Here is a 22,565-nt window from a genome sequence, read left to right on the forward strand (position 1 = left end):
CTGCAGCTGCTCCTCCAGCTGTCCCGGAAAGAAGGAGCGGGAGGGGTGGGATGGGATGGGGGTGCAGAGACGACAAGGAAGAAGGTGACCATATCAAAACCAGGCGCCTCTGTAGGTGTTGATGAGTCAGGGCGAGGGAAGGGGGTGTACTGTTGTCTCCCCCATGTTAGGATAAGATCAGAAAGCACACACAGTCAGCCAGTATCACCTCACACACACCTGGACCTGTCTGAAGAGGAGGGAGAATTCTTTATATATCTTTTGACTGTACAGTTCCTGAGTTGAATCATAATTTTGCCAATTTTTAGACTGTTAATTAAGTTCTTAAATGGCTGCTTGTATCTAGATTTAATTTAACATTTGAGAACTTTGACTTCCTTTTGTCAAGTAAAAAAAAAAAGGGTTTGGGATTGGTACAGAAACTCTGGTATTGTATCAGACCTAGAAAATACCCAGTCCTCCTCAGGACACATTGTTAAGGTGTTTTTTGTAGTTTGTAATGTGGAGAAAAGAAGATGCTAAGAGTTTACCATGGAAATTAGTTATTTAAGAATCACTTAAGAGCTTTGAGCAAGATATGCACTGAACAGGACATTTTATAGTTGAAAAATAAAAATTTGTTAATGCCCTCTGGTGGACAAACTATGTTATGGCCACAGCGGGTCTGCATCTCTTTGTTAGTTCTGTACTGCAGTTTCTTGTTACTTATCAGCCAACGCTTGCTGATACGACATACCTACAATAAGATGCAATCTGCTTCTAATTTGTAGCAAAGATTTGCGGCATTAGGCAACGTTTCCCGGAGGCAAACTGAAGTAAAATACGTTCATTGTTCACACACACTAATGCTTTCACCTGGACCACAGGGGCAACAGGTTGTTGCTTGTAAAACACACGAATAGATTAAAATGATAAAACTTTTCTCTCGTTGAGCTTACACTCGAGCACACACACAATTACTCTGATCCTCATGGCTCATTATCATTCTGGTCTCGCTCCAGTTTTAGCCATTTACCACCTAATATTTATGCTGTGCTGTAAAACACTCTCATTAAATGAGCAGCCCTGTTTTTAAAAGCCCTGCACCGGCACACTCACCACACCACCACCACCAACACAACCACCACCACTACGTCACTATGTAGAAGCAGAAAAATCACAGCAGAGATCAGCACTGATCGAACTGGCTGCGCAGCCACTTCACTGCAGGAGGACAGAGCAGGAGAAAGAAAGACAATGTTAGTTTGGACGAGTGTGGAGGGGTCTGAGCAGATGTTCCCGCTGGAGACAAGTCTGCAAGGACTTCCCTGTTACACATGTTATTTTTTAAGGCCAGGGTTCCAACCGATATGAGCTGTGAACACTGAGAATGACAGTTATCAGCACGAGCCATCAACAGTTTATACAAAGACAAACGTAGTCGCAGACTCAAAGCGTCAATGCAAAGTTCTGATGCAGCCAACTTTTTTTCAAAGGCCGGGAAAACTTACTACTTACTGTAAGTGATGGGGTTTTACATGAGCACATTATTATCTGCTAAAGTTAGAACGACGCATGACATGACTGAAATCTTGTACTTGTGTTTTCGCTGTGTTCTTCTCACTTGTTTGAGGTGGGTGGGGGCTCAGTTGGACAAAGTAACATCAGCCATGCTTTTCTATTTTTAACTTTGATTATTGCTCATTAAGTCACAAATGTTTAGGAGATATCTTATACCCAAGATATGGAAAAAAAAAGTGTTTCAGGACAACTGGGGAAATGAAACAATCCCAAATACTTGCATACAGGTGTTTCTCTTGTTAAGCTCAAAAAAACCTCATAAAGAACATTTAGACCACCAACAGACACTAAAACTCTCCATTTAAACCTGAATTTATGTGACTGTTTTTGGATTAGAACACACACACTGTATACACAGCTTGGAAGTGACAGGGCGAATCTGGGCTATAATACTGTCCTTCATATTAAAATCTCCTGTTAAAATGATTAAAATCTCCAAAGTAAATCATAAGTCGTCGTATACTGAGACGAGAGCTGGAAGATGTCTGTCCAGAATCAGCCCTTGGGTTCAGATTCTGGACGTGGAAGTTAGATTACTTAAGGAAACCGACGGAGCGCCTCTGCTTTTGGACACCCTGGCCACAACTAAACCGGCTACAGGCCGACGAGAGGCAGCGTAATTGAAAGCAGCTCTAAACGGGGACGATATGACATCAGCCAAGCCCACAGTGCTGAATGGGAGGATGTTTGGAGAGTTTTCTTGTGTTTGGAAAGAGGCTTCAAATCTCCAAATGGAACCTTCCAGAATCAATATTTTTGCTTATCTTTAGGGTGTTAAACTCGACGCCTGTAGTAGTTCTATTTGATGATTAACTTCCCTCAAAAAACAGCTCATTCTGTCATGAAAAAATCTCTTTGGCCTGTTGGCAGTTTAATCCAGTGCTTCAGTTAGCTTCCGTCAGTCTGTCTGAACTCTGTCTCTCTCTCTCTCTCTCTCTTTAGGCCTGCCCCACCCATTTGCCATCACAGTGTTTGAGGACAGCCTCTACTGGACCGACTGGCACACCAAGAGCATCAACAGCGCCAACAAATTCACTGGCAAGAACCAGGAGATAATTCGCAACAAGCTGCACTTCCCCATGGACATCCACACCCTGCACCCCCAGAGGCAGCCCGCAGGTCGGTGCACAGCTGGCTCAGAAGCGAAAGGCTGAGTTTAAAGTTTGCTAGATATCCCTGAAATGTCACAGACTTTTTGACACCATTTTCACATTTTTTCACTGTAAATGATTATGGGTTGAATCAGTCCAGAGTTTCCGAGTTTGCGGCCTGAAGCAGAAGAAGATGTTGTCGTGCAGCAGGCGGAAGAATAAAATGCTGAACAGCAAAACATCAAACAAAAAACTCAACGTTAGAGTGTGAAAGATGAGCCTGTTGAGGGCAGACCGGGAAAATAGGAACCTTCTTTAAGGTTATCATTGCACACAGAAGTGAAAACTTTTCTCACACAGTGCTAAACCCTGGGATGATAGAATGAAATGTTGCACTAGTGTTAGATCCTGTGTTGAAATGGCCAGTTGAGGTGTTGTATCAGCATGATAGCAAAGACTTGTGTTCTCTGCTAACAAACCATGTTGAACTTGCGCTCAGGCCAGGAGAAAGTTTTGGTTATCACGCTGATAAAATTCTGTAAACAGCCCGACACTAATATGAACTGTGAGCTGCCTCTGTGTTGGCAGGGGGAGGTCTGTCACTTTTCTTCTTGTTTTGTTTGAGACTCGGTGAGTCATGTTAGTTCATATCACGAACAGATTTAAACTCTGCATCAATTAAAGAAAGCACAGAGGCTTCCAAACTCAAGTGGAATCCAGATGCACACTGTGAGGTTAAGAAGAGCTTAACACGAAAGCTCTGCATAATATTTTTAAAATAGAAACATCTTAAAGACACAAATGCCTTTATTTTCAATATGAAATGCATACGGTATCTACTGTATTGCCTCCTTTTTTCCAACATTTTGGGAAAAGGGCTTCTTTGCTTTAATGCCAGGAAATAGATGGGAAGATCAGTACCACTCTCATGCCTGTATGCTAAATATGGAGCTACCGTCAGAAGAGAGGATTTGCTTTGCTTAGCATTAGGACTGGAAGCAGGGGGAAACAGCGAGCCTCGCTTTCCGTCAAGAGGTAAAACATCCAAAAAAAAGAAAAAATCCCACCACAAACATCCAGCATTGCAGCTCGCTTGTTAACATGTTATACCTTGTTTGTTTAAAGCATAAACAAACAGAAATACAAGTTGTGCTTTTGTGAACAAATAACCGCAGAAAGCGAATAAGCATATTCCCAAAAGGGCTGAAGTGTTCCTTTCAATACATTTACCTGAAAAGAAACAACATATCTCTTAATTCACTTTAAATTAAATTCTAAATGAAAATTCTTTTTTTTTTTTTGGTGTTGCCTGAAAACATCAGTTATACTCAGTTTTTTTTTACAACTTTAATTGGAGAAATTTGCCATGTATGAAATGGGTATCACTGCATCCTCAAATTTCAACAATGAAACAACTGAGCAAAATGTCACCATAGAAAATAGGATTTATAAAACCATGTAAACAAGACCCATGTTGTGCATGTTGCTTTAATTTGGCAGCACACAGTAGAGAAGCAGACAGTAAAACAGAGAGAGAGAAGATGACATGCAACTGCACACACGCAACACTAGTATAAAAGATGGACTCTGTGAACAATGTCTGACCACATGAATCCTCCTATGCTGAGCTGTGAGTCTCTTGTCTTTCTCCGTAGGTGGCAGGAACCGCTGTGGCACCAACAATGGCGGCTGCAGCCACCTTTGTCTCCCAAGCAACAAGACGTACACCTGTGACTGTCCCACCGGCTTCAAGAAGGTGGACCACTACAACTGCGCCAACGGTGAGTCCCCAAACACCTAGAACTTTGATATGCGTCATCATTGAATGTGTGTTATATGTTTATTTATTAATATAACAATAACTACCAACAACAACAATTTTAGCAAGTTAGCACTCGACTATTATTGAATGCATTGAAATACTTTTAATATTTTTATGTAGTGGTCTATGTTTGTGCCCCGGGTTCATTTTTGGTAAATGGAATAAATTAGAATCTGGAATTAGAAGATTGAGATTATCAAGAAAACATTTTTGTTTAACTTCTGAACTGTCGTCTTCTGCCTTCTGCCAGAGGATCTCTATCTTTCCTGTTGCTGATAAAGAGCAAAAACCATGAAAGTTTAAAGGCAAATCCTCAGCAGTAGTTTGAGAGATCCCTGCAAGGTTTTACTGATTTTGACAGTCAGTCAGTGTTTAAAAGCTAAATGAGGAATGATAATCTTATAACGCGCACTTAATCTTCCTGATCAGAGTGGAGAGTGGAGGCGGCGGTTGTCAGAGGACCCAAAATTTTAGAGGAAAAAAAGGCGGAGGATTACAAGACATTACAAGCGAAATTTCAACCAATGAAAATTTAAGACTAACTAAATTACATGTTATGGTCCAATGCAGTTAACGTAGCGCTGAACTAAAATGGACTTTATTCATTACATTTTTTTTCTTTTTTTAGTTTTTTGACAGTTGCCCTTGTTGAAAGAGAATTATTTGACACCTACAACATCCTATAGTTATAAAAATATCTACATTTTACCATCATCATTCTAAATAAATATGTTAGGGAGAGGGTTAGGATGATAAATAATCAGTTTGGTTGGATTTTCCCTTTAAGGGCTACTAGTTGTCTGTGTGGTAGTGCTGTTTTGCTGTGTTTACTGTTGACCCCCACTGTTAAACCTAGAAGACTGACAGAAGACCTTTGGTCTTTAATCAGGTCTTGACAAGTTCCTGCTTTTTGCCCGAAGGACGGACATCCGACGAATCAGCTTTGACACAGAGGACATGTCCGATGACGTCATCCCCCTGGCTGACGTGCGCAATGCCGTGGCGCTGGACTGGGATGCCAAAGACGGCTACATCTACTGGACGGACGTCACCACCGACTCTATCAACAGAGCGCTGTGGAACGGCACCGTGCAAGAGGTCAGTGACATCTGTACCCTGACCGAACTCCACACTGAAATCCCATCATTTCCAATCTGTTTTAGACTTAACTGAGGGAAGCAGCAGCAGAATACAGAAGGATATCATCTTGGTGCGATACCGCCATTCACATGTTCCAGCGACACCGCGAGACAGGTCTGCGTGCGTCCACGTGCTAGATCGAGACCGGTCCATGCATGTACAGCGCAGTCAGGAAGTAGCAGGACGTTTTGTCTCTACGGCACATTGGATGTGAAAGTAATGAAACCATGACTGCCGGATTTAAGTGCGGACTTGCGGCTGCGATTGGAGGATGTTAACGTCCACATCAGATGAACAGTGTAGGAACTCTAGCCATTTTTTTTAGGCGCTAATAACTGTAATTTGCACGAGCCTGGCAAATGGGCCTCCAGGATTCTGGGTTATGGAGCAGCCAGTCCCGTTAGCACTAGCTGAAGTGGCCAAAGCGCGAAGCAGGTTTCAAAACCTCACACATCTATACTCTGACTAAGCTCAACACTGAAATCCCAACATTTCCCATCAACGGTAGCAGAATACAGAAGGATTTAATCCATGTGCAATGCCGCCATCTACTGGGGCTGATGTGAAAGTGCAACTGCAATACATGCTTGGTAGAAAATATAGAAGGTGTAGAGTTTAGTTGATCTGTGTTAGAGAGATTCGGTTCACTTTGTGAAATTCACACAGAAAAAAAACATGTCCCGTTAAGAACAGTATAAATATTGACTGATACGACTGTTATGTTCACAAACAAGGATTCATTGAGTCAGTTCAAAACAGAAGAATAAAATGGAAGCCGACAGCAATTTGAACAGTAAACTGGAATAATAATATTATAGTAAAGTGAAAATTGTGGCTTTCTATTTATACTCTTGATTCATCTTTTCGTTGTTGTGGTTGTTGTTGTCTATCCCACCACGAAGAAACTATCTATGTATCTGTATTTGTGAGCACGGATCTCTCACATCCAAAGGCTCAAAGGTTCAAGATGTAATTTGAGGCAACGCGGAACCTAGAATGGGAGAAATCAGATCGTTGTTGTCCCCGTTTTTCCAGGTGGTGGTGGACACCAGTCTGGAGAGCCCAGCAGGTTTGGCGATTGACTGGGTGACCAACAAGCTCTACTGGACTGATGCTGGTAAAAAGCCTAATTTCACATATCCTGACATAAAATCATATTTCTGTTGCATCGGGTACAATCACTTGCATGAGAGCATTTGCTCTCGGTTTTCCACCAGTCATGTCATGTCTTGGGATTCCCAGGTACGGATCGTATCGAAGTTTCTAATGCCGATGGGAGCATGCGGACTGTCCTGATATGGGAGAACCTGGACCGGCCCAGGGACATTGTCGTCGACCCGATCGGAGGGTGAGATATTAAAAAGATTTAAAAAGCAACGTGTGAGCCTGAACTTTGAATGGCATTCTCATTATTTCTCATTTGTTTTATTGTTTCTCCGTAGTTTCATGTACTGGACCGACTGGGGTACAAACCCGAAGATCGAGCGTGCAGGAATGGACGCCTCCAGTCGCATCGTCATCATCTCATCCAATCTGACTTGGCCCAACGGGCTCGCCATTGACTACGAGACCAAACGCCTGTACTGGGCCGACGCTGGCATGAAGACCATTGAATTCGGCAACTTTGATGGTTCCGATCGCCAGGTAAAGAGCGTTTTTAAGTTATCATCCTTATTATTTAGGAAGGCGTACAGTTTTCACCAGACCTCTACTAATGTTTTTGCGCACAGGTTTTGATCGGCAGCCAGCTGCCTCACCCCTTTGGCCTGACCGTACACGAGGACAAGCTGTACTGGACAGACTGGCAGTCCAAGAGCATCCAGAGCGCTGACAAGCTCACCGGCTTGGGACGGCACACGCTGGCGGAAAACCTGGAGAACCTCATGGACATTCACATGTTCCACCGACACCGCGAGACAGGTCTGCGTGCGTCCACGTGCTAGATCAAGACCGGAGCATCCATGTACAGTGTAGTCAGGAAGTAGCAGGACAGTGACACATTTTTCATTTTCATCCTTTTGTCTCTACAACACATTAGATGTGAAACTAATGAAACCACTTAGTTTCAGATTTAAGCCAGATTGCCAGATTTAAGTTCGGACTTGCAGCTGCGATTTGAGGATGTTAACATCCACATCAGATGAATATCATGGGAACTCCCGGCTAATGGGCCTCCAGGATTCTGAGTTACGGAACAGCCAGTCCTGTTAGCACAAGCTTAAGTGGCCAAAGTGCAAAGCAGGTTTCAAAACCTCATCAGACTTTTTCCCGTGTAGAAATGGGAGTGTAGAAACTCTCCCAATTTATATTGCACTGTTGGTGAGAAAATTTAAAGGTTTTCAATACATTTTAACAGCTCTAGTTAACTTGTATGTTTAGGATCATTGTCCTGCTGCGTTGTGGGACATATGTATAAAATGTGTATAAAAAGGACATTGAGCCCTACACTGTTCATCCAGAATGGATCTGAACACCTTCAAAAGCACTTTAGTTCAGTTCACTTCACACTCTTAAAACTCAAACGTGCTGCAGTACAGAGATATGAAATGTGCAAATGAAAAACGTGTCACAGTCCTCGTACTTATGGACCACACGTGTTCTGTCCTGTCCTGGACTTGTGTAGTCTCTTGTTACAAAGATTTTAAAAAATCACTTTCTGCTTTTCTGATTTTTGCCGCCGTTTCTCAGCTCAGATCCAGTGTCTCTGCTGACACTGGGAGGATTACAGGGAAACTGAACCCAGATCATTGGCTCTGAGGGCAGAGACCCTCAGGGGCTCATGAAACTGAAACCTCACTGATCTCACTGATGCGTGGGAGCTTTCCTGTGTTTTCTGAAGGGTTTTACTGTCTGTATCTGCAACGTCGTGTGTGTCCTTTTTGTTTAGCCCATTTTCTTCCGTTCCTTGCCTCTAAGCTGCCCAGGAAAGTAGGATGGTGGATGAGCTGAGTCTGTTTGCATGTCTCCATCTGTAGTGCGTAACCCTTGTGCTGTGAATAATGGAGGCTGCAGCCACCTTTGTCTCCTGGCTCCTGCTCCCAAAGCCTCCAGCTGTGCCTGTCCCACTGGGATCAACCTGCAGACAGATGGAAAGACCTGCACTCCTGGTATGAAACAGCCTCTGTTTGCATTTCAGAAAGATTTGACCCAAATAATTAAAATGTAGGGGTCGTCACACAGCAGTTTCCACAATGTCAGTTGAGGATGAACGTCCAAAAGTATGTTCAGAAAACATATTAAGAAGATGCTCCTTAGAAGTCTGATTATGAGGTGAGATCTTATGTTATGTGTCAAAAATGACCCAGTTAATTGTTGTCTTTAAGTCTGTGTTTACAGTGCAAATGGCAACTGCTTGTAGCTAATGCAGTATGACTTTTCATGGTGGAAATGAACCAAAATGCAAAGAAATAAAGGCTAAAAAATGGGTCGCTGGTGGATCCCATATCTACTGTAACCTTCAACGCAAAATTATTCTTAATTTCTGCATCAAAAAAGGCCTGATGGGAATAGTAGTTCAATAGTAGTGACAAAATCCTTGAAAAATATTGTTCATAAGTCTGCAGATAAAAGGAGAGAAAAGTGTTGAGTTCAATGGGTTACTGTCACAAACTGTGGCTCCTAGGAAGATAAAATCACGTCAGCCCCCTTTGTGTTCTGGCAGAAAGGTGCTGTGATGTGCGCTGACATGTGTTGTTGTCATGGGTGCGTGGCACTGTGTGTGTGTCTGTGTGTGACTGTGTGTGTGCGCAGGAATGAACAGCTTCCTGATCTTTGCACGGAGGACGGACATCAGGATGGTTTCTCTGGATATTCCCTACTTCGCCGATGTGGTTCTGGCCGTCAATAGCTCGATGAAAAACACCATCGCCATCAGTGTCGACCCCAAAGAAGGTTCGAATGCCTCCTCGAAGTTTTAAAATGCTTGTCTCAAAAGGGCAAGTGATGTAGAAATGGTGTCCTTACGTGTGAATGTGTCGCCTCCCGCAGCAAAAGTCTATTGGTCCGATAGTACGCTGAAGAAAATCAGCAGAGCCAACATCAACGGAACAGCACATGAAGACATCATATCTACAGGTGAGGAGGGTGACTTGCATGTATGATACTGTTTAACTCCACCTCAGTTGTAGTGTCACGAGTCCATCTTTGTCTCTCTCTGTAGGCTTGGTGACAACCGATGGTCTAGCGGTGGACGCTCGCGGCAGGAAGATCTACTGGACAGACACGGGAACCAACCGCATTGAGGTTGCCAACCTGGATGGCTCCATGAGGAAAGTTCTCGTGTGGCAAAACCTGGACAGCCCCCGAGCCATCGCTCTCTACCATGAGATGGGGTGAGGCTGCTAGAGCGCAGTAGCTTTTTACTTTCAGAGCATTCGGTGCAAACCTCTGATTATATACTGTCAAAGGTGTAAATGGATCCTACACAGTGATTTTCACTGTAGCTTTCACTGAGAAATGGACATTGAAGAGACTTGTAATCGTCAGTGCTAGCTCTGGGTCAGCATATTGGAAATGGGCTTGTTTGCTTTCCTGGTGGCCGAACGGTCAATATATTTGCTGGTGTCGTGACCCAGCATGTCCTCATCATCTAATCCCTGTCCTACTTTCAGTCTTCCCATACTGTTTGACCATTGACATCTGTGTCCTTTCTCTGTCTCCCTCTCTGTTCTCCAGTTATATGTACTGGACGGACTGGGGAGAACACGCTAAGCTAGAGCGTTCGGCGATGGATGGATCAGACCGTGTGGTCCTCATTAGTAACAACCTGGGGTGGCCCAACGGCCTGGCCATCGACATGGCTGGCTCACAGTTGCTGTGGGCTGACGCTCACACGGAGGTGAGTAGTGACTCCTCATGACACTAACATGAATTATTTATTTAATTTAACCTCGTAAATTATACATTGTAAAAGCACTAAAGCCCTGGTCTCTTTTTTTTTTTTTAAGGACTTCATGTTGATTCTCCATGATTTTGAGTTTATTCTGCTGTTGCACTCATTTCTAGTCACTCTGGATCAGAGGAACTAATATAATAATAATAATAAGCTACTGTATATCTGTGTAGTTTATATTATTTATAACTAAACTTTATTTATACAGCACTTTTCAAAACAATGTTACAAGTCTTTCACAGTCCGAAAAGAACAACAACATAATGACGTAAACGAACAACCCAGAATAATATAATTATATTGGATGATACAGAGAAAGAGTTGTTTGATCCATAAAGATGTATCCAATTAATTAAAATAGCACAACGATCAATATATAACTGCAGAAATGCAAGTCAGTGGAAAATTAGTAGAGATTAAAAGGTTAAATGGCCAAATGCCAATTGTAAAAATGTAAATGCATTAAGGCAAAAAGCATCAGACATTACGGAGACATGGTGATAATCCCTCCCATCTCTCGGTTTCTCTCCAGCGTATCGAGGCGTCCGACCTGAACGGGCAGAATCGCCGCACCCTCGTGACTCCAGTCCAGCACCCGTACGGTTTAACCCTGCTGGGGTCCCATATCTACTGGACCGACTGGCAGAGCCGCAGCATCCAGCGAGCTGACAAGAACACCGGGGCAAACACTATCACGGTGCGAGCCAACCTGCCAGGCCTGATGGACATCCAGGCTGTGGACAGGGAGAGGCCACTGGGTGAGTCTGAGGACGGCAAGTTGAGCTTTGAGCTGTGGGATTCTTGGAAGACGTCGCTGTTTGTTGAGTTGTATTATGGGAAGTGTAGGATCCAGTATTTTTTGGACGTTCTGTTTTATTTTAAGCGCACCTCTGTCTCTTTGCATCAATCGTCCTGTCTCTGGCCTCTTCAGGTTTTAATAAGTGCGGCAGGAGGAACGGGGGCTGCACCCACCTGTGCCTGCCTCGTCCCAATGGCACTTCCTGTGCCTGTCCCACCGGCATCTTGCTCAAAGGAGACGGCAGGTCATGTGACGACTCCCCAGAGACGTACCTGCTCTTCTCCAACCGCGTCAGCGTTCGCAGAATCTCCCTGGACACCAACGACCACACCGATGTGCACGTTCAGGTGCCGGAGCTGCACAATGTCATCTCACTGGACTACGACAGCGTGGACGGAAAACTCTACTACACCGATGTCACCCTAGATGTTATAAGGTGCGAACACAAGCAGCATCTGCATGCAAACTCTTTTGCCATTTATGGCTTAGCTTGCATTCTAGTAATGAGGATTTTATGATTAACTGTATTGTCTAAACAGTCTAAACAAAGTACAGATTCTGGATGAAGTTGAAATAAGTGTCATTTGTTATTGGAATTTTGTAGAGAAAGAAAAAAAAAACAAGAGTAAGACAGTGAGATAGAAAATACGCTCCAAAAAGTGAAATTTAAAATGTTATAGTCGGGATAGTGCGGAATAACAAAACCAATCATAAAAAAAAATCTTTAAACTGAGATTTTTTCCAACATAGAGACACAACAGAATAAAATATTTAATTTATTTAAAATATTTTATTTGCTCTAATCAAGTAGCCCTATGTCATATAATGTCCCCCCTTTACTTAGGCGTGCAAACCTAGACGGCAGTGACATGGAGACGGTGATCAGCCAGGGCCTGAAGACCACAGATGGGCTGGCTGTAGACTGGGTGGCCAGGAACATGTACTGGACCGACACTGGGCGCAACACCATCGAGGTGGCCCGCCTGGACGGAACGAGCCGCAAGGTCCTGGTCAACAACAGCCTGGATGAACCCAGAGCCATCGCAGTTTTCCCGAGCAAAGGGTAAGACGGGAGCGAAGGCTTCACCCTCAAATTCAAATTTGGGTTTTGCTACACATGCTGTTAACAGGAATTTCTTAATTGCTTTTTATCTGTAATGGGACTGTTACAAGATGTCTCGAAGCCAGATAATGAATTAAAGAAAAAGCCGGATATTGGCCGAAAGAAAGCAAACATTTTAAGAGTCACCTGGTTGCAGATCTTTGTTCAAGTTTGTTTTTGCAATAGGAAGTCTCCTCATCAGTTCCGCCTTTGCTCCGCAGGTTCCTGTTCTGGACTGACTGGGGTCACATTGCAAAGATTGAGCGATCTCACTTGGACGGCTCAGACCGAAAGGTCCTGATCAACACCGACCTAGGCTGGCCCAATGGACTCACGCTAGACTACGACACACGAAGGTCAGAGAGACAAGTCACACCTGTAGGGGGAGCTACCTGTATGGCCTTTTTTTCCCACAAAGGAGCCTTGTGAATTAAATGAGATGGGATTTTAGGAAAGCTGATGATCTAATAATCCTGGCGGGGTGATCAGAAATTCTGTCTACAAGAAGAGATTCCTGAAGATTAAACAACGGCCAATTATTGTGTAAATACTGAACATACTGAGATTAATGCACTTCATGAAAGAATTCTGTATATTTGGACAAACTGGGGTGTGTGTACAAAAAAAAAAAAGGTGTATCTGCACATTAAGTTTTTACGTAATTGGGTGCAATAGTAGAAGAGCATACAGTATATGCACTAATAAGCCAGGGTATGCAAATACAGGAGTTGGATACACTAAACATGTTTGATAAAATGTAATTTAAAGCAGCAACACATATTATGACCTAAAAATCGACAGTCTAATAGAAATGACCATCATAAGCTTCACGATGACAGTGTTTAACACACAGCCTCTGTACTGAATTGCTTTATATTGTCTTGTGTTACATGCCAGTCAGTTATCATGTTAACAAGCTAATGTTAGCTTAGCTAGTTGTACTTAGAGCTCAAAGCTAACCTGGGCCTCTGCAATTCTAACATGCTAAATGTTAGTACGTCAACATGATATCTGTAATTATGCCGACATGCCGTTATAGCGAGAGCAACCGAGGAGTCCGGCTTAGCCTGATGAAAGTCGAAAGTCATGTAAAGTGTATTTACAGACAAAAGGGTGTTTATGAATCTGTGGTGTTGTCTGCAGGATCTTCTGGGTAGACGCCCACCTGGACAGGATCGAGAGTTCAGACCTGAACGGGAAACTGCGTCAGGTCCTCGTCAGCCCCGTGTCCCACCCGTTCGCGCTCACACAGGTAGCCCCCACCCCTTCCTCACCCTCAGCTGTCAATCATTGGGCTGACCCTCCTTCCTCCACTCACCTGCTCTCTTTCACTCATCGACTCACCGTGTGACTCTCACTGCTTGTCTCTCCGTCCTCCAACTCATACTGAACCCATTCGACTTAACCATTTCTTCTACTTCCCTTCCACTCTGACCCTCATTTTTCTTCCTCCTCTCTCCCTCCCCTTTCCCTTCCCTTTCTTCCTCCCGTCCCCCTGCTCCTTGTCTGTGTTTTTCCTCTCCTCTCTTCTTTTCCCTCGTTTCCCCAGTTGAAGCCGGTGTCCTCCCCTCTAACTCCTTTCTCCCGACTCTCGCAGCAAGACCGCTGGATCTACTGGACGGACTGGCAGACTAAGTCCATCCAGCGGGTGGACAAGCACAGCGGCCGTAACAAGGAAACCGTGCTGGCCAACGTGGAGGGCCTCATGGACATTATAGTGGTATCGCCTCACAGACAGACAGGTAAGGAGGCTTTTCTTCTGGCACCCGCTCCCACTATGCATTTATCTGATTGGTCTGTCAGTATAACCACTACTGACTGGTTAGAAAAATGTTTGTCCTATCTCCTTGGTTACATTGTAAAGCTTGACATTAGTGTGATTATGCACAAGCATCAGGTGTTGCTTTGCAGCCTGTGGGATTCATGAATATCTGCGACTCTTCTATACATTAGACTGAATGATTTCTGTCAGTCCTTGTAACAAAAAAAAAGTTTTGTGATTGTTAACAGGCTTTTTTCATAACATCACAAACTACGTCCTCAAAAATGCACATCAAATGATATCAGTGTCTCTTACAGTCTCAACAAAATCAAAAGAAAACATTTTGCCTAATCACATTTGTTCATGTTTCTTTGTCTTGCCAACGCTTTTAATTAAAAGTGAAATGGATTTGCAAGAAACTTGTTAATCGGCCATAATCTTACATTCATTAATGGAAAAAATATTTTACTTGAGGTAGCCTCTGGTAATTAGTTTGAATTGCATTTCAAATTGTATCGAGCCGCATCACACTCTTTGAGAAGGCTGGGACCGTAATTTTCCAGTGGCACAGTGCTGTGACTGGATGCCAGCTGAGGAAACATCCGGATTTTAGATGTACCGATCGGACCGTTTGGTGCCAGTTGTGAATGTCCCCTATCCTCTCATTTAGGCACCAACCTCTGCGGGGTAAATAATGGCGGCTGCACTCACCTCTGCTTCGCAAAGACCAACAGCTTTGTGTGCGCCTGCCCTGATGAACCAGGCGGGCGACCCTGCTCCACCAGTGAGTGACCACTGTGCTTGTGCAGACTGTACCCGACTGTTGTTTGTGCTGACTTTTTGATGTTCGAGTAAAAGGAACCTTGCGAACACGTCTGCGTGTTTTAGCCCAAATCCCATATTCTTGCCCTTTTAAGAAATGTTCATAGTAGTTTTATCTCGGCCACAGTTATTCCAGGTTAAAAGAAAATGTAATGACAAAGAAATATAGGTGAAATCTTTACACAGCATGAGAACGCATCTAAATAACCAAAAAAATCAACAAAACCGCTGGTTTGTTCCAGTACACTCCGGTTCTGATCTGCTTGTGTTGATCAGTTTCAGGTTACATCCCTACCTCTCCTGCCAGAGGAACCAGCAGCACCCCTGTCCCCAACAAGATCCCCAAAGCTCCAACAGACACTCCACACAGAGGACCCTCAATGGTCAAGTACGTCTGTTAATCCATTTGAAAGCTCCATTTTGAAGTGATCCGTTGCTTCACTTGCTTCGAAATGTAACTAAAGAACTAAACGTAATTAATAGCTTAATGTATCTGAGTACTTTCATATCATCCTACTAACACAGTAGTATACTTGTCCTTCTAACAAGTGTGACGGCATCATTGCTGTAAAATGTCATGCATGAGCAGCATGTTGTCTGTACGAGAAGCTAAGGGATTTTCTGTTTTGAGTACATCTTTTCGTTGTTCGACTAATTTAAAGAACTACTCGTAAGGAATAGCAGTAATTGGAAAGGTGAAGCTGCTTGTCGCTGATCAAAAAATAATCTCGGATCTTTCAAGTTCTTGCTGTCTTATTTTTACAGCTGCACTGACAAGAACCCAAACGTCGAAGGCTGCTCGAGCAATGTGGTGACGGCTCCTCATGGTCAGTATACGAAATAGTTCTCTTCTCTTTAGTTTGCACTCAAAGAAACGGTCGGAAACTCAGGTCTGGCATTGGGGAAATTCACGTTTACCATCGTACCCACAGTTAAAGGCAAAAGCCGTATATTAATTGAATCCACGTGTGTCAAGTACAGAGATACAGATCTGTTTAGCCTTGTTTAGCTCAAAGACTGGAAGCAAAGGAGAGACTGCTAGCCTAGCTCTATGAAAATATAAATTATGTCATGTGGGACGTTCAGAAATTTCTAGTTTCCAACTTGTGTCATCGCATTCGCATCAACCATCAAGCAATTACGTATGAGGAACTGTTTTTTTTTTTTTCTCTCCTGAAAGCTCTGATATATCTGCCTTGGCACAATTAATATGGAGGTGCCAGACAAAGGAAACAAATATGGATGCTAAAGCCAGAAAAAGCGATTAAATGATGAATAACTATAATATTAAAACTATAATTATATTTTCCTTTTCAAAAACACAGCCACAGAAAGCTTAGTAAGAAGACAAGTCGAAAACAACATACAAACTCAACAGATAAAACTAAATCAAAACGACAAATATATCAAAAGCTACAATGAGACGGTTAGTTTTGTGATGCTATCATTCCAAAAAGTACGTATTTTTAATCCTCACAGGACCAAATCTGCAGTCATACAAATGCAACTCAGAGTTTGAGGAGGTTGTTCATTCAGTGTTAAAGGGGTTTTGGGAGGAACACAGTGAGACCTGCAGCCGTCAGCTTGCGTTTCTGATGACGTGAAAACGGATAGGTTGTAAACATGGGAACCTTTCCCGGTGCTACCTTCATCCCACAGGCAATAAACGCAACAAAAGCTAGGCCAAAAACTCTCAGTGCTGAGCTCAAACTGAACGTGGGTAAGGCAGCAAACAAGTGTGTTTTCCAAAACAACCTGTAATAGTCTGTCAAGCCAAAGCTCTGTAAACACACCAGTCTTTAATATCTCTGCCATCTGTTGTAGGAGAAGGCCTTCATATCAGCTACGTGATTGGTGGAGTCCTGACCATCCTGGCTATTCTGATCCTCATCGCGGCTTTTATAATTTACAGGTCAGTCCCCCTGCGTGACACCTCTTCATTTACTTATTCCCTGGTTTTAAACAGAGGGTGTCATTACCCACATTCAGTAAACAGCAGATGGTTCAGTGTGTAAGCCGTGGGCTGTTTCCTCTCTGATTTGAAACAACAGACATAAAAAGTCAAAGTTTGCAGACCCGGGAGTGAGCAACCTGACCTACAGTAACCCCTCGTACCGGACGTCCACGCAAGAGGTCAAGATCGAGGCGTCGCAGAAGCCCCCGATATACAACCAGCTTCGATATAAGAAAGAGGTAACCAACAGTCCGGATACTGAAGTGAAAGTGATAGACCTTTATCGTTTGATAGATGAATGGATTAAAGCTGAACCCATGACATTTTCTCAGAATGATCATAGACTGTGTAGGGGAATGGTGGGAAACCACAGAGACAAATGACTTTACTGTTTGTCTCATATTGACTGTGTTGAAATATTGTAGCGTGTGACAAGGGCAGGTCACAGGCGCCGGTGCTCATCTTCTCCTCCCCCTCTATCTCCCTCACTGCAGCTTTCTCATCCCTACAACTCCCTCTCTCCCTTTATCTTTTGACCCACTTGTCCCGTGGAGAGGTAGTTACGCAGCATGGAGGAGTCATGTCCTTCCCAGTTGTGTTTTCGCTGACTTGTCCTCTGCTGTTTCTTTGTTTTCCCTCATTTCTTCTGTCTTTCACTGCATGCACTCTGCTAACCAAAATTAATCATTTCTCTCTGTGGTGCAGTTTCTCAGATCTGTGATCAGTAGCATGTCAGTGTTTGTACTATGTATTAACATAGTATATTTATGTTAGTTTTTTTTTTAGTGAAAATGACATTTTAACAGGCAAGGAATCCAAATGTATGGATAGATTTTGTTAAAGGTGCTACATGTATCATCAACGTCGTTATGTAATTCTCAAATCAGTAGTAAAGCCTTGAAGTAATCGTAAAGAACTGAGAGCACATCGCAGACAGTTGTCGGGCTCTATGTCACCCAAACCCTGCTAGTTCCTACTGCAGCATGCATTTGTGAGAAAAGAGTGATAGAAGTAAAGGATGCCTGATTTTTTTTTTTTTTTTTTTTTTTTTTTTTTTTTAATTCATCAAAGCCCAATCCTTTTCCAGTTCCCTGTTTATCGCACCCCCTTTCAGCAGCTGCCACTATAACTCTGGGTCTGCTTGTTAAAAAAAAAAAAAAAAAAAAAAAGGCAACCACACTGATGCTGAGTGATGTGAGCTGAACTGCTTTATTTATTTTTTCATGAAGAAACACCGTCCAAAATATTCCTGCGAGCGCAGACTGAATGATTTCCATGACTGTTATATGCAGCGCTATAGCATAGCTCCGTTTGCTCTGGAAGAATGACACCATCTCCCCGTTTTTCTGTCTCTAGAGCAATCCAGTGGATTTCACTGCGGATTACACATATACCTGTAGCACCTTAATCTGGAAATGAAAACTAACTCCAGAGGAAAGCACAGCATTACTAAAAGGAACCAACTTGCTGTGCATGTTATGATTGAATGTGATATCTTGTTCTGGAGTGTTGTGCAGTCCGTCGCTGATTAATCCTTAAAGGGAAATCCACCTTTGACAGGTTGAACTTATAAAATCTCTGCGATGTTTTTCCGATCGGCGTTAACATCGGTAAACTGTAATTGTTCTTTAAAGAGGAGTGAAGGTTTAGGGTTAAGGAGGGAAGGAAGAGAGAGAAAGAAAGAGACGAGCATGTAACACAGAAATCAAGGAGAGCCAGGTCGTCTATCGCACCTCGGTGGCTCGTCCAGGATGAGTACATCGAAAACAAATGACATTTAATCTCAAGTCGACTCCTAGGAATTGTTTAGTTAAACGGATTGAACCCGAGGGTGGATTTTTCCTTTAAACTGCTGACGTGCGTAGAACCCGTGACTCTGACTGAACTAATCGTGTCTCGTTGTCCAGGGGGGAGTGGACGGAGGCTACACCAAGGAAAAGATCCGCATTGTGGAGGGAGTGTGTCTCCTGTCCAATGAGGAGCTTTACTGGGATGACCTAAAACAGATCAAGCCGTCCCGAGGCGGCCTGCACACCTGCATGCGTACAGATACCGTGTCCCTGCAGGCCAGCAGTGCTTCGCTAGATGACGGCGAGACGGAGCAGCTCCTCCAGGAGGAGGTGTCCGAATGCTCCTCCATAACCACCCTGACTCCTTCAGCCATCACCCCGCAGCGCCACGCCCAGCACAGCCTGCCCGACACCGGCTGGACCTCCACGCGCAAGCCCTCCACCGAGAGCGAAGTGTGAGGGAGGCCCCCTGCCCTCTGTACTTTATCTCAACCTCTATTACCTAATACACACACACACACACACACACACACACACACACACACACACACACACACACACACACAACTGTATTTATAGCTGTTACAAACACACTAAGGTAAATAGGTACAAACACAGTAACAGCTGCATATGTAGAGTAGCGGTACATATGAACCCGGTTAGACTCAACAAAGCTCCCATTGTCGCAACTCCTATCTATGAAAATGGGGCTCCGTCCTTCTTGTGCGTGCGTGCACACACACACACACACACACACACACACACACACGAACACACACACACAGACAGACAGTACAGTCCTTCAACAGTATCCTCAGTGCTACTGCCTTTTGACAAAATGATAAACTAATGAGCATGCTGGAATAAGAAAGCAAATAACTCTGGGGAGGAAGTGAACAGAGAGACACAAAGCGTTATCTGGAGCCTTTTTGAAGGATGCAGACTTTCAATGCGACAAACGCTTCTCTATGTACAACTTCACCTTTATTTTTTGTGAACTGTTTTTTTTTTGTTTTGTTTGTTTTTTTGTTTGATAAAGCTAAAATGATATACCCCCTGGACGATGTAACCATGATGCTCTCTCTAATACCACTCATGTCTTTATGAACTCTATTTATGGACGTTTTTTGTACTTGTAGAGTGGGTTTGCTGACTTTCAGAGAACGGTGGGAGTGTTTCGTTAGAACTTCGTGTTGCAGGACCTGGGTATTCAAGAGTTGTATTTATGACAGTGCCAAAGGGTGGGGCTTCACAGAGTCTCCATGCTTCTTTCTGCATTTACACTTCAATAGAAATGTATCTTAATTACGGATTGTTTGTTTCCTTTGACTTTACTGACTTGCCCTCAGTGGTGCCAGACCTCAGCGATCACATCTGCTTCTGATTTCTTATTTTACAGCCTCCAACGGGTCATTCAAGGACTTGCTGTAGCTGGTATTCTAAGCTGGTTGCAGAAGTCCATTCATCCTCTGCAAAGTAAACTGAAAGGAGTCTTTTTGTGTGTGTGTGTGTGTGTGTGTGTGCGTGTGTGTGTGTGTGTGTGTGTGTTGTTGTTTTTTTTTTGTTTGGGTTTTTTTTTTTTTTTAGTTGTGTTTCAACCATTATTGATCCTCGGGCATAGCAGAGGACGCCGCGATGAAGTAACAGCCTAAGTGCCAAACATTTCGTTCTTTCTCCTCCTTCAGCTGTATATTTATTTTTCTCAGAGGTTTTAAAATGTACGTGACATTCTTTTTACTTGGGTTTGGTCACCCAAATCACAGAAAAACACATCTTCTCACTTACTACTACTGCTATTCAGCCATGCACATAGTTGTGGTTTTATTTAGCCAGCTGAAAGATATACGTCTGGAATTTTCTCCTGCCCAAAAAACACTGGGGTTTACTGTGGAACTACTTTGTCAGTGCGATCTCCCCTTGAACGTTTCTTTCATTGGTCTTTCCAAAAAATAAAATGTGGTTCAGGTTCCTGGGGTTTGCTATCAAGATAAATGATTTTCTATGAGCACTTACTATTACGATTTGAAGCTCTTTGATGTTAATTTTATCACGTTCAACAACAGTTCTTTTTTAAGCTATTAAAAAAAAACAAAAAAAAAACGTTTCCCTGAAATTTTTCAGCGCTGGAGTGCATGTGTTACACACTGCCGTCAACAGTGGTCCCTTATCCATGATATCCACCCACATTCTCCACTAATGTCATTTTATTCTCTCCAATCTCACCTATCTAAAAACCATTTCGCCCTCCCTGTCCCTTCATATAGCTCGCCATTTTTACCCACGGTGGTCTTAGGTGTGTCCTTTCTTTACTTCTGGAACATAAGCACAATAGTTCCAGTTTCACTTTGGCTCTCTATTGTTTCGGCGTAGCAGCGAGTTTCAGAGGCGAATACATCAAAAACTGGGCACGGAAAAAAACCACAAGCATGTGCGTGACCAAACACTATTAGAGGTAAATGAGAATATTTGTTCGTTTCATAATTTGAGTTTTGATCCATCAACTCTAAATCTGTAATGCAAAGGTGCACTCGCAGTATCTGCCACAGTACAGTATAGCAAATGTGTAACTTAGGAACACTGTGCATGTCTGACCCCTTCAGACAGTGAGGGTTATAGTTTAGAGATATATCACTGACAACTTACTGAAAAATGAATTTAATACAAGTAAAGATATTATGCATTGCTTTAACTTTAGAGTACAATTCTGTCTGTTGTTAAAATATGGTACAAGGAAATACTATATTGTTATATTGACAAATATATCGGTTAGACTTTGTAGAACCATGTATTTTGAAGTATCTGCTACAAGCTCAGCAACTTGCTGATTTGCTGCTAGATGAAGCACTGAGGCCAATGAAAGAGGGTCTTGGCAGCTACATAACTACGGTCTCTGACGGTTGGTTGACAGTAGGCCTACAGAGCATCACAGCGACCCAGTAACCAATCATCCCGGCTCACAGTCCCTCCAACTCTGCTGCAGGAATGCTAAAACTGTACAGATTTTATCGTGCCGATATAAGCAAACATTTCTGTTGAAGATATTGCATTGATTAAGTTGTATAGTCTTTTGTACAAAGGGATTTCAAGACCGTTTTTAGACTTGTATTAATTTTACTCACTGGAGAAGAACATTTTTTTTTTGTTTTGTTTTTGTTTTTGCTGGATTATTTTAACCACTGTGTTTCCAAGCCTTGTAAATGATAGGGAAAATGCCAGTTATTTAATAGTGCTCTTTTATCTTATGAAATTCTGGTCGCGTATAGCTGTTGTAAAGTTAACAAAAAGAGGTATTTATGATTTCTGTTTGGTTGTCACTTGATGTGTAAATATGAAAAGACTGTATATGTATTTCCATGGCAGTACTAACAAGCTGTGTTGTGTGATATAGTGAATTATCCCTTTGCTATCTTTTAATATAAAATTGCATTTGCATTTCAATCAAACTTTCGGCTCATTCATCTGTGCACTCACTGCCCTCAGACAAATGTCTTCCTCATCACATGCAATGATCATATAGCAATAAAGGAAATCCAGATGTAGTATATAGAGAGCAGACAAACCAGCACTAGAATGACGTTATAAAACGGCAAAATGAGTGAAGTTGGTGGCCTTTAATAGCAAGTAAATGTTAAGTGTAGAAGGTTAAAGAGTTTCAGGCAGACTGTTGAAATGTCCGGAATGAAGAATGTGAATCAGAATGTGTAAAGCAACTTCCAGGTCCCGCCCAAGAGCTGGTACAACCCGGACCACAAACCCTACCCATCACCACAGAGACCGGGGAAAAGGGCAGGCTTCACAAACACAAAAAGGCAAAACACAATGATCCCATTCA

At 42.9% G+C, this 22,565-nt stretch overlaps 1 protein-coding gene across 2 annotated transcripts in view; it reads left to right on the forward strand.

Moving 5' to 3' along the window:
* The window catches only part of lrp4 (low density lipoprotein receptor-related protein 4), a 115,704-nt gene extending 96,437 nt beyond the window's left edge, over positions 1-19,267 (forward strand). The window contains exons 15-38 of one of the 2 annotated variants that reach the window (XM_040135019.1): positions 2,503-2,679; positions 4,307-4,432; positions 5,363-5,571; positions 6,649-6,730; positions 6,856-6,961; positions 7,056-7,257; positions 7,344-7,533; positions 8,589-8,720; positions 9,364-9,504; positions 9,601-9,687; positions 9,773-9,944; positions 10,288-10,450; positions 11,037-11,262; positions 11,436-11,739; positions 12,148-12,366; positions 12,627-12,761; positions 13,549-13,657; positions 13,955-14,147; positions 14,838-14,951; positions 15,266-15,377; positions 15,755-15,816; positions 16,814-16,901; positions 17,041-17,182; positions 18,851-19,267. In XM_040135019.1, the coding sequence (XP_039990953.1) occupies positions 2,503-2,679; positions 4,307-4,432; positions 5,363-5,571; positions 6,649-6,730; positions 6,856-6,961; positions 7,056-7,257; positions 7,344-7,533; positions 8,589-8,720; positions 9,364-9,504; positions 9,601-9,687; positions 9,773-9,944; positions 10,288-10,450; positions 11,037-11,262; positions 11,436-11,739; positions 12,148-12,366; positions 12,627-12,761; positions 13,549-13,657; positions 13,955-14,147; positions 14,838-14,951; positions 15,266-15,377; positions 15,755-15,816; positions 16,814-16,901; positions 17,041-17,182; positions 18,851-19,192 (3,833 nt within the window). In that variant the 3' untranslated portion in view covers positions 19,193-19,267. The remainder of the gene's footprint in view (positions 1-2,502; positions 2,680-4,306; positions 4,433-5,362; positions 5,572-6,648; positions 6,731-6,855; positions 6,962-7,055; positions 7,258-7,343; positions 7,534-8,588; positions 8,721-9,363; positions 9,505-9,600; positions 9,688-9,772; positions 9,945-10,287; positions 10,451-11,036; positions 11,263-11,435; positions 11,740-12,147; positions 12,367-12,626; positions 12,762-13,548; positions 13,658-13,954; positions 14,148-14,837; positions 14,952-15,265; positions 15,378-15,754; positions 15,817-16,813; positions 16,902-17,040; positions 17,183-18,850) is intronic. The other variant, XM_040135027.1, reaches the window with a different exon arrangement.
* The last annotated feature ends 3,298 nt before the right edge of the window (positions 19,268-22,565 follow it).

The sequence above is a fragment of the Xiphias gladius genome, chromosome 1 (genome assembly GCF_016859285.1).
Source record: "Xiphias gladius isolate SHS-SW01 ecotype Sanya breed wild chromosome 1, ASM1685928v1, whole genome shotgun sequence".
Classification (NCBI taxonomy): Eukaryota; Metazoa; Chordata; class Actinopteri; order Istiophoriformes; family Xiphiidae; genus Xiphias; species Xiphias gladius.